General features: G+C 34.3%; 1 protein-coding gene across 1 annotated transcript; it reads left to right on the forward strand.

Annotated features, from left to right (window-relative positions):
• Window positions 1–13,510: 13,510 nt before the first annotated feature.
• On the forward strand, window positions 13,511–15,143 carry LOC128186011 (ATP-dependent helicase wrn-1-like). Its single transcript, XM_052855742.1, has 2 exons — window positions 13,511–14,032; window positions 14,205–15,143. The coding sequence occupies exons 1-2, from the start codon at window positions 13,599–13,601 to the stop codon at window positions 14,632–14,634; spliced, it is 864 nt and encodes a 287-aa protein (XP_052711702.1). The 5' UTR covers window positions 13,511–13,598; the 3' UTR covers window positions 14,635–15,143.
• The last annotated feature ends 923 nt before the right edge of the window (window positions 15,144–16,066 follow it).

Below are 16,066 nucleotides of genomic sequence, written 5' to 3' on the forward strand. Positions count from 1 at the left end.
TAATAGAGGTTACAAATACCTTTGTTATCATTGTATCTCGGCTGTCAGGTGAGATATTTACCTTTCAAAACTGTATTCCTACAGGAAAATAATTTAATTCATTTTTACTATATGGCTATAATGGCCCACCCTAGAGCCAGAACCCCTGACCCAGGGGCAATGAATTTCACAATTTTGGCAGAGGGCTTTATAGACATCATTACCATGCACCCAGTTTTTTTCCTCACATGTGTGGGAATAGAGAAGAAGATTTTTGAAAATTTGGCTTTTTAATTTTTGCATATTTGGCCCTACTTGTGGTGCCCCGGAGGTGGTAGAGCCATGAATTTCACAATTTAGATTCCTCTTACCATAGAGATGCCTCACACCAAAAATGGTAACAATTAGTCTTGTAGTTTTTAAGAGGAAATTAAAATGTAAAATTGTTTACGCACGACGGACGACGCACGTCGCACGACGAAGGACAAAAACGGATAGCAATATGTCACTTGAGTTTACTCAGGTGCCCTTAAAATAGAAAGAGCGCTTCCGTAGTTAACATTTCGTTCATGCGAGATACCAAGTCGCTATTACGATAATATATGTAGTACGTACGAGATATTAAGTTGTTTTGACGAGATACTAAGTCGTTAAAACGGTATAATACGTCGTTATAACGTGGCAATTTGTAGTAATAATAGATATTAATACGACTTATTATCTAGTAGAATGTACGCATGGCATATTATTACGTTAAAACGTCTAACTATCTCGTTATTATGATATTTAATCTCGTACGTACTACATAATTATTATTTTGTATATACGACATAATATCCTGTTATAATGACATATTTTCTAGTTATAGCGACTTAGTATTTCGTACACACGACATATAATACGTGTGACATATATAGTATCTTGCTAAAACGACTTATTATCTCGTACGTGTGACATATACATTATCTCGTTAAAACGTACGTAAGACTAAGTTTATGTCGTTAAAGTACGACTTAAAATGTAGTTTATGTAATAATAATAATATTCACTTACTATCTCCTACGTACGACTTGTTATGTCGTACATACAACATATCATCTCTTTATAACGACTTACATGTAGTATTTCGTACGTACGACTTTAATTTTTAATTTATTTTGACTGGCAGCAATGCGTCTCCGTACTTCTTTTTAGAAGTGCTTGAGAATTTAATGTTTGTGAAAAGATACAGGTAAGATAATTTTACATTGTAGCGCGCATTGATCAACAATATAAGTCAGAGAGCAACATTATTTCGAACATCAAATTTTGCAGTAATATATATTATGATATTTGGAGAGGAATTCCAGTTTTCTCGATTAATAAAGTCGTTTATTGGTAACGCATACATGTACATGTATTTGCAAGCGTCGAAAAAAAAATATAGAAATTGTTGGAGAAAAACGAAGTTTAAGTTATGAAAATTCCTATCTAAATTAATGAGTTAATATTCTATCCATAAATTGGAGTTGTCTAACATTTTCATGATTATTTACCACATTTTTAACAAATTGAAAATGTGTGACCCAGATTTGAAATGCCGGAAGTGCAAGGCAAAGAATACAAAAGTTGTGCATAAGGCTGAAGCCTATCTAAAAAATAAGTGTGTTATTGAGCCATATTTAGTAGATAGTTAGGATCCATTATACTTTAAAAAAAAATGTTTTACGAAATTTAAATTGAGCTTTGAATGAAAATACGAACTTCGTGTAGTTTGTCTAGTTTCGGTTCAGTTCGATATTTACAGGACAATAATTGGCAGATATACAGGCAAAACGAATGTAATACGAATTACAATTACATGTCCTTACATGTATCTCTAAGTTCACATAAAAACAATTTTCATACAGGTGTAATATTATTAGGTGATGCTAAATTAATTTTTTTCAGATTCATTCTTGTCCTTTTGAGAAAACGGTTAAAAAATATTTATTTTTTCAAACAATATGTTTCCACACTACTTTTTTTCTTTTTCGTCTACAAGTTTGTTGACATGTGCTTCTGGTATACAGTCTACAAGTATTACCAATTCAAACTCGTCCTGCTCTTATATATTCGATTAGATATTATAGAAGGCTGAAAAATGAATTAACTTGGAAAATGAAGGGTGTGTTGAAAATGCATGATCTCTGTAATTCATCTTTCATATTTCCGGAAGTTTGATAACACAACTTTGACAAACATGGAGACACGTTTTAAACAAAATAATAAAACACTTGTAATTCGGCCGCATAATGATCTGTTACTAGAAAAATGACTGTTTTTGTGTTCTACAATCATTTTCTTTTATATCAAAAATATAATTTGTTAAAAGATATATAGTAAGTGTTTAATATTAGTTTGATCACTCTAAGAGTCACCAGGTTAAGGAAGATTAGGTTAATTTAAGTTTTTTATGCCTTGAAACATACAAATTTCATATTTATTCTATTTTAATGGAACGGATGACGATTGCTGTGACACTCTGATCAGAGACAAGAATGACATTAACACGTTTAATTTTTATTTACGCCCCCTTTTTAAATCCCAACCCCTTTAGACCGAATATTCGGTGTTTAAGGCTCCCTACTGTAAGCAAATTCCCTAACTATACATTTTCCCCCCAAAACCCAAAACGACAATATTATAACTTACATTGATACACATCGGTAGAATTATACATTTTCGGGCATGACTTGCATTTCGCATTTATATTGCGCTGTATAACATTTCCAAATTCGTTGTATTCGACACACAGGGATCCTGAAAATATCAGCAACAATTAATATAGCTCGTGTTATTTCATACCTAAGTAGTTTCTACAGTTTGAATTAATATCGGAATCAATGTTTTGTTTATACACTCTATAAAGTTAGAGAATCAAATTATCTTACATTATAAAATATCTCTATATTCTCTATAAACTAAACATTAAATATTTTTTCATAAAACATGTACAAGAACACCATAAATACCCAGTACTAATTTTTTCGGGGCACAAACTTCAATCAATGTAGTCCTATAATGATCCATGACGCAATGGTACACAAACGTAGTGCAGTTAGTTGAGATGCTCTGGCAGTTTAGTCGTTTAGCTGCTTCTGTCCACTTCTCGACTGATAGAGGACATGAATTCACATAATTTACAGTTGTGGAGGACTCTGGCATTGATTTGTAATTCCAAATATCTGTGGAAAAGATGAAATAGTACAGAAGTTTTTAATATTTTTTTTCGCTGGGAGATAGGGGGTTGTTATTCAGAAAATCACTATCCTGATATGCATGAAAGACTATTGTATGTTGTATATTGATATGTAAAACATTGTATGCAATGTAAATCGCTTAACCAACGTAGAACATTAAAACGTTTTATTTTTGTAACTGTTAAAGATATAAAGATTGAAATAACCCCTTTTTAAATGCCTTACAATTTACATGAAAACTAACAGATAATTTTTAAAAGTGGACTTCTAGAAAAACCGTCTACGTTCATTTGTTTAAAGGATACTTTAAAAGGGCAAAGTCACACTTTTAGACAAAGTTCATTCTTTTATCTTAAATGTTTACAATTAGTAAGGCATTTGTAATAGGCAACCACAATTTGAGTGTCAGTCGTCGAATTGTAAGCGAGATACAGAGCTTACAATTTGTTGTTATTTAACAAAGATCAGGACATGTCTTTGAATACAAAGAAAATTCTAAGTTCAGATCAAAAATGAGTTGGACAAAAGCTAGGAAATTTTTATTTATGTGCAAAAAATAATTAGCTGACGGAATAAATCAGCTGGAAAAATATCTTTTACCGGTATGTTAAACGAACGTAATATACTAAAACATGGCACAAGCGTTTGCATTATAAAGACTTATGAGCTCTGAATCTTGCTTATAACTCTACGCCTAACAGACGTTAAAATTTAAGTTGATTATTAGAGTACATTACTAAAACATTTTAAACAGTAAATATTGAAAAACAAAGTTTGACATAAATCGTGACCATGCCCCTTTAACTGGTGGACAGTATTGATCAATTTTCAATTCTTTTCCTTTATTCTCTCAAACCATGTGAATGGTACAAAAGGGTACATTATACATGTAAATATTAGACAGATCACATTAATGTTTGCAATGAAAATACGCAGGTTTTTTGGGAGTTGATTTTAATCAACTCCCCGATGCAGTTACTCTGGCAAACCGAAAGTGAAACGCAGACAAGATTTAGTTCTTAAAAATAATCGATAAATTCGATGAAATGTATCTTGAAGCATTGGTTTTTAAGAAACTTATTTACAAATACCATGAAAATAGTCAGATGTTTAATAGTATGAACAATTAAGATATTTGCAGTCCTTATGAATTCATACGCCAGAGTTCAATAAAGTCTCGTTCAACCATCGGCTGTTTCCGTAAATCTCCGAAAAGCAGAGAGTCATTCTATATTTAGAGGTCGCGTCATCAAGCTATCACGTGACCTGGTGTACACATTCTCTTGTTTGTTGGAGATTAACGGAGACAGCCGAGCATCTGGTTGAACGAGACTTGAGTTCATTATTGCTTGGATCCATACAATTTTTTGAGTATTTCAATTACTTATACATAGGATGGAATCAATTCTATCTTTAATCATTACACATCACGATTCATACGGGGTTTTTCTCAAAATTCTTGTCGGAAAAGTCCGAGAATTCATGTTATAAAAATGTGGGTAATTCAAAGACAGATTATAAACTACTTGCGAAGCAAAGTAACATATTGTTGATTTTAAAATGAATAATAATCGATAAAATCAACTCCTGTCAGTACTTCAGTACTTTGATTTAAAGAAAGAACTGGTATTAGTTAGTAAATTACTAAACCTGATAATATTTGTTTCGACATAGTATTTTCTTGATATTAAATCTTTTATAATTGAAGCTAATGCATTCTAACAGATCATGAAAATCCGTCTTCAGTTTTGTTATTTTTACACATTGCAGATTTTTTTATGGCGTTGTAAATTATTCCAGCGACCAACCTCTATCGGAAAACGATGGTTACTTGTTCTAAATTTTACAAGTATATTTTTAGATTTTCTAGATCGCGTATTTAAATATTTGAAAAAAAAAATCCTGTAACTGATTCCTTTACTGGAGTTGTTGATATCACTGTACCATTTTTGAAGACGCTGATCTTTAATCTCTTTTGTTTAATCCAAGCACTTATCCGCTTGATACTGTAAAAATCTTGATCCATCCAAATATTACTCATTATAGTTGTGTTAAAAATATTATGTTTTCATGATATCCATGTATTGGTGGACTGGTATATCTAGTATACAAATGCTTATTAACAATTCGATACAATTTGTTATCATTTCCATACACCAGTCTCCTCAAAAATGATATCATTCTTGTAAATATACTGATGTAAAGAAGAAAACGTACAGTTTCTCCATACACCATAAAATTTGGAGTACTAGATTTAAGGTTTAAAATATATTTCAAAAAAACGTAAATATAAACGTTCAATTATATTCAACATTTTAACCCCCCAAATTTTGCACCCATTTAACAGGACAGGAGAGTTACAACTTTGTAGAATAAATCAAGTTGACAGTCAAGGAGTAAATTATATAATCGTACTTTTCTCTTAATGATAATTTCTATAAATTCGTCGTTGAATTTAAATGTATGTTTAGGGCCTAGTCCATTCGAAAATATGACAATTTTAACTTTTTTAACATAAGCATGGAGTTTCCATGTTTCACAATATACAAAACGTTCGCTAAGAACATGTTGGAGATCACTTGGGGTTTCAGATAAAATTACTGTGTCGTCTGCACAGAAAAGTATAAACAGTTTCATATTATACTTAAGCCATCATATGACAATTTTAACTTTTTTAACATAAAAATGAAGTTTCCATGTTTCACAATATACAAAACGTTCGCTAAGAACATGTTGAAGATCACTTGGGGTTTCAGATAAAATTACTGTGTCGTCTGCACAGAAAAGTATAAACAGTTTCATATTATACTTAAGCCATCCTCAATATATCCAAACCACTAATTAGTTTTTTATATAAGACATTTCTTTAAGTCATTTATATGAAGGGAAAATCAGAAAGCATATATTACCATTTTAGTTTTCTGATCACCTGTGTGATATTGTTTTGTACAGTATGAGACAGAAATGTGAGATTTTCTGTCTCACACTGTGTATTAATCCGCCACTGTATAATGTAACCAAACATCGTATCATCCATATAAAAAATTTTTTTAGCATTAAGCATTAATGCTCTCTCTCTCTCTCTCTCTCTCTCTCTCTCTCTCTCTCTCTCTCTCTCTCTCTCTCTCTCTTGCTTTATATATGCAATTCGCCGGCTTATTAGCTAATATACTGTATTAAAATCTCACCATAAGAAGAAAAAAACCACATCTCTTGATGAAGAAAATCCGAAAATGTAAAAGATCATCCATACTTCTAGAAGACTGGCCTGAAAATATAGATAAAATCATTAATTCAAAATTATGATAGATCAACGTTAAAGAGTTGAATCGTCCTTTTGCAAATTGTTATAAACTAACATAATAACATTACGTAAAATGAATGTACCTTGTTCTTATCACCTTTTACAAAGTTTTTCCTGTGAATACACTCGTGCGACTAAGCCGTGGATATAATTCAGATACCCAAGATAAGAAGTTTGAATGAATAGTTAAGGAACTCATGCTTACAATTAAATTGATCATATTTTATTGACCAATGCAGACATTTAAAAAATAAAAATTGAGGCACAAATTCTAAAAAACTTAGATTGTCCTCTCCCTAATACACACATTACATATTTCACGTATTGCATATATTTACAACGAGGAGAATATATATTAAAGTTACACACAAACTAGATATTGTCTCTTGCTTACACATCTTATCTCATATTTAGGCAAATTATTACCCGGAAATTGAAAGAAAATTGATAATCCTGTTAACTGGTGCGCCTTTTAAATCAAAAAGCGTTTATTGCACACCTTGACTTTACAAAAAGTAAAAGAAACAAATGTCATTTATAGCATTAGTACATGTAAACAAGGAAACATCGCTTGGGACTTTTACCCTTTCAATTGCCGAATTTTTCCACGAAAAAAACAGGTTTAAATGCAGTTACGAAATAGTTGTTTATATACAAGATCTAAATGTACATGAAGTTTACATTATAGTGTTCTGGATAACAATATATATTAAGCAACATAATATGCCAATAAACACATGTATACATGCATGCGTGTATCTATATATGTGAATAAATAGTAATCGCTCCCCCTTATATAGCCATGTAGAATATTTAAAACATGGATGGATTGCTAAATGTTGAATGCATAGTTATTGAGATGGCGGCATTTCTTTGATGCCGACAAAGCGACCCAGTGAACTCTACAGAAATTTTTTTTATTTATAATAACAATAGGGAAAAAGAAACAAAGTAATAACAAGAAGGTCTTCTGTTTTTAACGAAAGACCTTTATTATACTTCACCCGAGATATAGTTAAAGAGCTCATTGACATGAAAAGGGGTAAGCTTAAAAAAAAATTGTCCTTCTTTTTATTGATAATAATCTTAAACATGTGTCTGTGTCAATTATTTACCGTTTAGGAATTTAAATTTCTGCTCTCAACGATACTTTGAATGTAATTGTTTTGTTCGGCACATTTAAAAGTATCGAAAAGAACACTTAATACCCTGACTTGTGATTATGTATCTGTATTCTGGTAATATGAAACTTGCGAACCAAACGTTCCCATGTACGTTCGCTGTGTTCTAGCAATTTGACATCAGAGACGTAATGTCTCTGTAATGAGGAGTCCGATGAACTTTGAGCAGGTAAACGCTGCGAATGCAGTTTGGGTAGGAGATAACTTTGGCTCCTGTTGTGCTTGTTTGTTGCTGGGGTCCGTTTTCTGGGGGTTAATGAGTAGCATCAAGTGGTGCATCTGGAAGTTGCGGGATTCCAGGGTCTGGGGGATAATGAGCGTCATCAATGGGTTCATCTAGAGGAGGTGGGTCCAAACTTGGACGATGATTTGGGTCGTTGTTGGGTTTGAGTCTGCTCACATGAATCAGGGATTTGAGTTCCTTGTTGTTGGAGTATCTGCACACTTTGTCTGTGTTGTTTGGACCAACTCTACACACATAGAAGGGACATATTAAGATGAGACATGAGATCACTAACACGAGTCTTCGCATCCTTATTGAGTCCAATTTTGGGAATTAGTGAAGTATCAAATGGTAGGTTCATTTCTTTCCCAAAGACAAGATGGTATGGTGACAAATCAGATGCGTGTGTAGAAGGACTCATCCTCAAGGCTATTTTGTTTCATATAGTTTGTTCCCGTTTGTTTGTTTGTTTAGGATTGATGTAGGTGCGGAGGCAATGGGCAATGGTACTGTTCATTCTTTCGCAAGCTGCATTTTTCTGAGGGTGGTAGGCACTAGTAAAATGTCTGGTGACTTCGAATATTTCACACACTGCTGTAACAAGTTTGCTCAGAAAGTTCTGTCCTCTATCACTCACGATCACACGTGGCGCTCCATATCCTGCAATTATTTCTGCGAATAGAACTTCAGCTATTTCTTTTGATTCTTGAATTTTTAACGGAAATGCCTCTGGAAATTTGCTGAATGAGTCCACGACCAGTAAGATGTATTTGTGGCCTTGTTTTGATGTGGTAAGTGGTCCCGAGATTTCCATAAAGAGACGTAGGAAGTGTCCTCAACTGGCATATTGACGAGGGGAGCGCGTGGAAAAGTGGTTTGTTTCTTGGCATGTATAACATGAGCGAATATAGTCGGCAACATTTCGGTACATCTTTGGCCAATAGTACTTCAGTTGAGTTTCTCGATATGTTCTGTCAAGGCCAAGATGTGCTCCTCCTGCTAGACTGTCATGGTAGGATCTCAGTACCTCTTCTCTTATACAAAGTGGTACGGCTAACTGTTTTAAGATTGGTTGACATTGAGCTTATTTCTTTGAACATGGTTGGTAAAAATAGTATAGGCTACGGTCTAAGAAAACATAATGTTTGCTTTCTGAGATAAGTTTGTCACGCTCTTGTTTTGTTGACGGAAGAGCTCTATCTGTAAAGTAAGCATGTGGACCAAAGTCTGGACACTGGCTTTGAAACTGACCAATTTCTGTAGATATGTCAATGGTGCATACGTTTAATGTGTTGGGAGTTTAGATTGTTGAGAACCACATTTTTCATGTTTATAGAAGAAAGTCACTTGATAGTGTTCAGATGGAGTAGAAATGGTGGATATTGTATCAGTACTGGGTATTACATTCTCTGGCTTCTCAGCTTTCTTGGATAATTCTGGGTAGTTTCTTCTGGAGAGGGCCTCAGCTACTTAATTTTTTTTGCGTTCTTGTGGATAAAATTAAGTTGTAGCCCTGTAGGAGGATGGACCAATGAGCGAGTCTGCCTGTATCATACTTGACAGTCTGTAGCCATTTAAGAGCTGAGTAGTTAGTGTACACTGTGAATGGTTTGCCAGCGAGATAGACATGGTAATTATTAATGCTTTCAATAATGGCCAAGCATTTGCGTTCTGAAATGGTGTAGTTTCTTTCATGTTTGTTGAGGGAGCGTCCTCTAAATGCAATTACACGCTCTTTTCCGTTGTCATCGAATTGTCCAAGGATTAACCCTAATGCTGTTCCAGATGCATCAGTAGTAAGGATGAATGGTCTGGAGTTGTCTGGATATTCTAAAACAGGTGGCGATGTGAGAGCTGTATTCAGGAGATTAAAGGTTGTTTGACATTCATCACACCATTTGAATTTGTTGTCTTCTCTCAGTAATGCCGTTCACGGTCCTATGATGGTAGTCTAGTCATGAATAAATTTTCGATAGTAGTTACATAAGCCAAGAAAAGATCTAGTTTCTTTGGTACATTTTGGTGTTGGGAATGACTTAACAGCATTTTTCTCATAAACATCCACATGGACTCCATCTTTGGTAATGACATAACCATGATACTGCACTTGACGTTGAGCAAAAGAGCATTTGGTAGGTTTCACTGTAAGACCTGCTGAACTAAGGCGAGTACAGATTTGATCCAAATGCTGAATGTGTTGTTCAAAGGAGCTAGAGAAGACAAGAATATAACCTACATAGACAAGACAGGTTTTCTAGTTATGTTCCATACATAGACAAGACAGGCTTTCTAGTTAAGTTCCAGTTAAGTACTCGGGTTACAAGAGCCTGAAAGCAAGACGGGGCATTAACAAGGAGCATATATTTCCACAGATACACTCCAGTAGGGTAACGAATGCTGATTTTTGGGCAGTTTCCGGATCCATGGATATTTTCCAAGACCAGAAGTTAAATCAAGTGTAGAAAATATCCGTGTTTTAGAAATGCCAATTGTGTAAATAGCATCTTTTAAACGAGGTCAAGAAATGTGTTTTGTTTTGTGACAGAGTTTAGATTTCTATAATCTACCGCAAAACGTAGTTGGCCATTTTTCTTTTTAACTATGACAACTGGACTTTGCCACATATATGTTGACTCTTCAATGCTATTGGCTTGTAACATCTCCTTTAGTTGTCTAATCATCTCAGCATTTACTTCTTGGGTTAGAGTGTTAGTCAATCTATGTTTACTATGTATACGCTGAGTTTTTAGTGAGGATGTTACAATGATGTTAGTTTGGTGCCCATCCTTGGAAAGGATAGGCGCGTTTCCCTAGAATGATGAATTGTGGTGTGACATTGAGGGATGGTGGTGTGATTGTTTGTTAGGCATGTGTGGAGTTTGTGCTTGTGGGCTTTGACACACTGGAGCGAAATGACGCCATTTACAATATCTTAAGAAAGGGGCCTTTTCTGGTTTTCGACTTGTTAAACGTAAATTTGATTAATTTTCATCAAATAAAGAAAAAAGAAAATTAAAATAGTATATTTATCTTTCTTTTTTTTACTATCATACAACTTGGCATAGAAAAAGAAATCAATATTTAAAATCTAACAAGGACTATATTTTTGGCGTAAAATTGGCGTAGGAAAATATCACATGTTTTGCAATTCAGAATTGCTGCAGATTAAAGAGTCTGTTTTAGCATTTGAAAAACAATAACATTAATATTGAAATTTTGTACTAATGTGAACTAATGATATGATACCTGGAATTTGTTTTTCAAATATGATTTGCCTATCAAATTAAATTTTTATAAGCTTTTTAAAGCGCCCATTCTATACATTGATTTTTGTGAAAAAATCACTAAAATCAGTTTTCTCTCTTATTAAATGGTCAATATATTAGCTTTTCTGTCAATTTATATCTTTATATAAAGTCTTCATAATACATAAAAATCAGAAATATATTAGTATTGGAAGCATACAAAATAATCAACATTTCTTCAAAATTAAAGAAAATTATAGGAAATGCGGGCTAAGAAATATCAATTTTAGAATAAATATTTATTCCAATTTAGTAGTATAAGCTGATAGACATTCTGATATTCTGTCATTTCATTGAAGAATAGAATCTTCAATTCTTAAACAAATGTCTGCAGACACTTCAAAGAGCTACACTTATTTTTATCGTCCTTTACGTTGAGGAAAAAGGTGGTGACCTTGACCTGACCTTAATGCGAAAACAAAATGGTCAAATTTGATTAAACTGATAAAATCATTTGGTAATATGATCCGTTTGACTGTGTCATAATTTCATGAATTTCTTATGATGAGAAGTGTGTTTGATAACGAGAAGACTCCTTCCTTAAACACTTTACATTAAAAGCAGTGCTAGTAGATCTAGGGTAACAAAACTTACCACATCCCTTGCACACTCGGCTTGCTCTCTGGTACTGTCTCACTCGGGGTCCATTGTTGGTTGTTTGAGGCCACTGCTGTGCTGAGGGCTGGACCTTGGGTTGCACTGGGGGGCTGCTGTTGATAGGAGGTAGGTGGCGCGGCAAAGTTTGTTTGGCACACTAGCATACAGTATCCGGATGGTTGGGGTGCGATTTGCTTCCACTGAGGATGGGGGTTGGTTGATTTGCTCCATGGTTCTGGCTGACCGTTCTTTGATTGGCAATTACTCTGTGTTAAGACACTAATTTCGGCTTTCAGGGAGTCTTTCAGCTGAGCAGCTAAAGCTACATGTGTTACATTGTTTGCATCTTCAGTGGTGGTGCAATCCAGTTGAGCTTTACCAAGGGACACTGCATGGCGTAGTTCCTGAAATGTTTTAGGCTCTTTTGATATCACTTTTGCCTTTATCTGGTTTTCCAGTCCTCAGATCGCGAATTGAAATTTGTATATTTCTGGCAAATCATGGCCAAGGGCGGTTTTTTCTGCCCTAGACAAATAGACATTAGTTGTTTCTCCTACTTGTTGTCTAATGTACAAGAGTGTAAAGTTTGTTTCTTGAGGGGCGTGATGACAATGTCTGTGGGCAGGTTTCAGCTTGGCATTCTAAACTGCATCCTATTCCTAAACGTGCTGCGCCGTCTGTCACGTTATGAATTTTTTTCCAACTGTCTAAGTGGGACTGCCACAAGTGGACATTTTCACCACCACTAAACTTCTTTAAATTTATTCCAGTGGCCAGATTCACAATAATTCTTTCACTGTTAAATATATCAGCGGAAGGCCCTTCTATTATTCCATTTTTTCTTTTTCACTTTTATTCTTTTTTTAATTCTTTTTTTTTCTCAAAATTTAGTGCAGGCGATTTTTCAGTGATTGCATGTTCTATTTCCATCAAATTTTGGTGATGATGCCACGCCATCTGAAGTTTGTACCGCCGTGATATTTTTTCAAAATTCTTTTCGGTCTTTTTCATAGTACTTCTTTAAAAAATCGTTTTAATGACGATAACCGTCATTAAAACGATTTTTTAAAGAAGTACTATGAAAAATTATATGCAAGTGTGGATACAAATTTGGTAAAGATTGATTTAGATAATATTATTTCTAATTATAATTCACCTAAGTTAGAAAAGGAGTTGTCAAATGGTTTAGAAGAGGCTTTCTTAGAAAAAGAGGTATTGAATGTCATAAAACAGATGAAGAACAATAAATCTCCTGGAAGTGATGGGTACACTGCTGAATGTTTTAATTTTTTTGGAAAGATATTAAAAATTTTGTTGTTCGAGCCATTAACTGTATATTTCTGAAGAAGGAACTCCCCATCTCACAGAGGCTTGGAATTATTTCATGCTTGCCTAAAGGTGATAAACCTAGACAGTTTTTAAAAAACTGGCGACCAATCACTCTTTTGAATGTTTTGTATAAGATTATTTCAGGATGTGTTAGTTTCAGAATCAGGAACGTTTTAGATTATTTAATATCTGATACACAGTCTGGATTTATCAAGGGAAGGTACGTTGGAGAGAATACTAGATTTATATTTGACCTTTTATCTTATACCGAGTTCAAAAACATACCTGGTCTTTTACATCTTCGCTAGCCAAGTTTCCAATTCGTTTTTCTCATCTCCTCCTTGGCAGATTTAGCAAGTCCATTGCTGCCATCTAGCGAGTTTTACGAGTTACTGTTCCTTGCGGTAAAAATTTTAGCCAATCAGATTGCGCGTAACATATAACGCACTGTTTACAAAAATGGATTTGACAGAGGAAAAGAGAAAGGAGATCGAATCAACATTTAACGTGTCGTCTCTTAGAGAAAATCAAGTCAGTGGAATAAAAGCAATATGTAACGGAAAAGATGTTTTTGTAGGATTAAAAACAGGTAGTGGAAAGTCGATTTTCTACGAGAGTTTACCCATTGTTTATCCATCTGCCATCATTATTGTTATCACAGCCCTCGTCTCGATAATGAAGGAGCAAACCCAGAGACTATGCAAATTAGGTTTCAAGGCAACATATATTGGACGTGATCCCACAGACTACGCAATTAACGAGGGAATATTCAAGTTCATATTTGCCAGTCCTGAGGCGCTAGTTGGTGACAGGAAATGGAGAGATGTAGTAGCAAACTTAAGGGACAGAATAAAGGTTATCGTAGTAGACGAGGTACACACCGTCGTACAGTGGTAAGTTAGTTTACATGCATAATATGCTAAAATCAATTTCTATTCGTTCATATTGACTACATTATAACATATGTTAAATAAGATGCAAGTTATGATTTTCTCTGTTGATAAAATCTCTACCAGTAATATTCCTTGTGAGAAATCAACACTATATTTTTAATTTATAATATAGGGGTGAGGGAAACAAACACCATGAGGCCTTCAGGGAACACTTTAGCCACATAGGAGAACTTCCCGCCATTTGCCCTAATGTTCCGATAGCAGCTTTAACTGCAACTTCCGGTCCATTACAGAGCCGTAAAATTATGAAGAGTTTGTGCCATAGGACATCGGAAACTGTGGTTATATCAGAGTCGCCAGACAGGAAAAATATCAAGATGTCCTCGATATGTATACCAAACAACAGTGACATTGAAGAGGTCCTCAGTTGGTTAATAGATGAGTTTGAAGCCAAAAAAGATGCACTTCCAAGACATATAATTTTCGCTGAATCTATAACTGACGTCTCTGAAATATATTCAATATTTCGGAAGCGAATTGGTATTGATAAAAGTGAAACCTACGAGATGTTCAACAGCAAAACTGTGGAAGGCAGGAAATAACAAATTAGATCTGATATGACCAAAGAAGGCAAAATTCGAATCTTAATTTGTTCGAACTCAGCTGGGAGGGGTGTAAATTTCTTTGGGGTTCATAATGTTTTTCACTATGGCCTTCAAAGAGAGATGGATACTCTGGTTCAGCAGATGGGTAGAGCAGGAAGGGACAGTGAACCATCACATGAACTGATTATATATAAGTGCCATAAGGGACAATTAAAACAAGTAGAAGAGGAACTTGTGCAATTAGCAAAAGACTCGCAGTGTAGACGTGACATTTTATGCGCTTCATATGGAAGCAAAATTGAGTTGATCCAATGCACATGTGCTGTGATATTTGTGAAAAACTTTGCAAATGTGAACTAAATGATTGTCCCAACACTCATCCTGCACTTCTGTTTGAATTGCAAGAAGATCCACCTGATCAAATGAGCCGAGATGTTAATTCATCAGACATGGTACTTTTAAGACAGAAATTGGATGCATTAAAATTCAAACTGTCCAACTTTTCAACACTTTATACATGGTCTATCTGATGATGTCATTAATTATGTAGTTCAGCATGTAGAAAACATTTTTACACCTGAGGACATTTTACAAAACTGTCCAATTTGGTCATATGATGTTGCAGATCAAATTTCAAATGTTATAAATGAAATATTTGGCGATGATATTATATACAATGTCATAGATACTGATGATGAAAATAAATTTTAGTTCCTTTCAGAACTTGTATGCTTTTTATTTTGAAAAAGAAGAGATTGCGAATTTTATAATTAATGTACATGTATATCCTCCTAATATTTAAAAAAATTGAACAATAAACACAATAGATTTCATTTCTTTAATTACGTGCTTACATGACATATCCCCATATGGTTTCGTAAGACAGTCTCTAGGTTTTATTATTTACCCACGAATATTACCGCTAAATACTGCTGAAAGGTTTTATAGATATTGCAGAAAGTAGTTGACGTTTTTTATAAGGTTGCACAAAAATGAGAGAGAGAGAGAGAGAGAGAGCTCAAAATTGGAAGCATTATTTAGCAGAATTTAGAAAATGAAACACCCTCCAAGCGCTCGAGGCAGGATAAACAAAATCAAATATCAAATAAACACATTGAGTAGAGGCTGAAACGATAAAAGATTTGTCCAGAATTGAGAGATTCAGTGATTATTTTTAGAATGTTCACATGAGTTTTTAAACAAGGTTTGTTTAGATTTTATCGGTTTCATGATCACAGTGCAAGGTTTTTTTTTCCAAAATGTGGCGAAAACCAATTTTTGGCGACTACTTAACATGTGTAAATTTTTCTCCTCAATGTGTGTCGCTTTCCCACCCGTGTGTTTATTCGGTCAGTCTATGCTAATTCAATACGCTCCACGTGCGACCAAAAATCTCGTGTCGCTTCAGTGCTTATAGCTCAGACTATTG

Source organism: Crassostrea angulata, chromosome 5, assembly GCF_025612915.1.
Source record: "Crassostrea angulata isolate pt1a10 chromosome 5, ASM2561291v2, whole genome shotgun sequence".
NCBI classification, from domain to species: domain Eukaryota; kingdom Metazoa; phylum Mollusca; class Bivalvia; order Ostreida; family Ostreidae; genus Magallana; species Magallana angulata.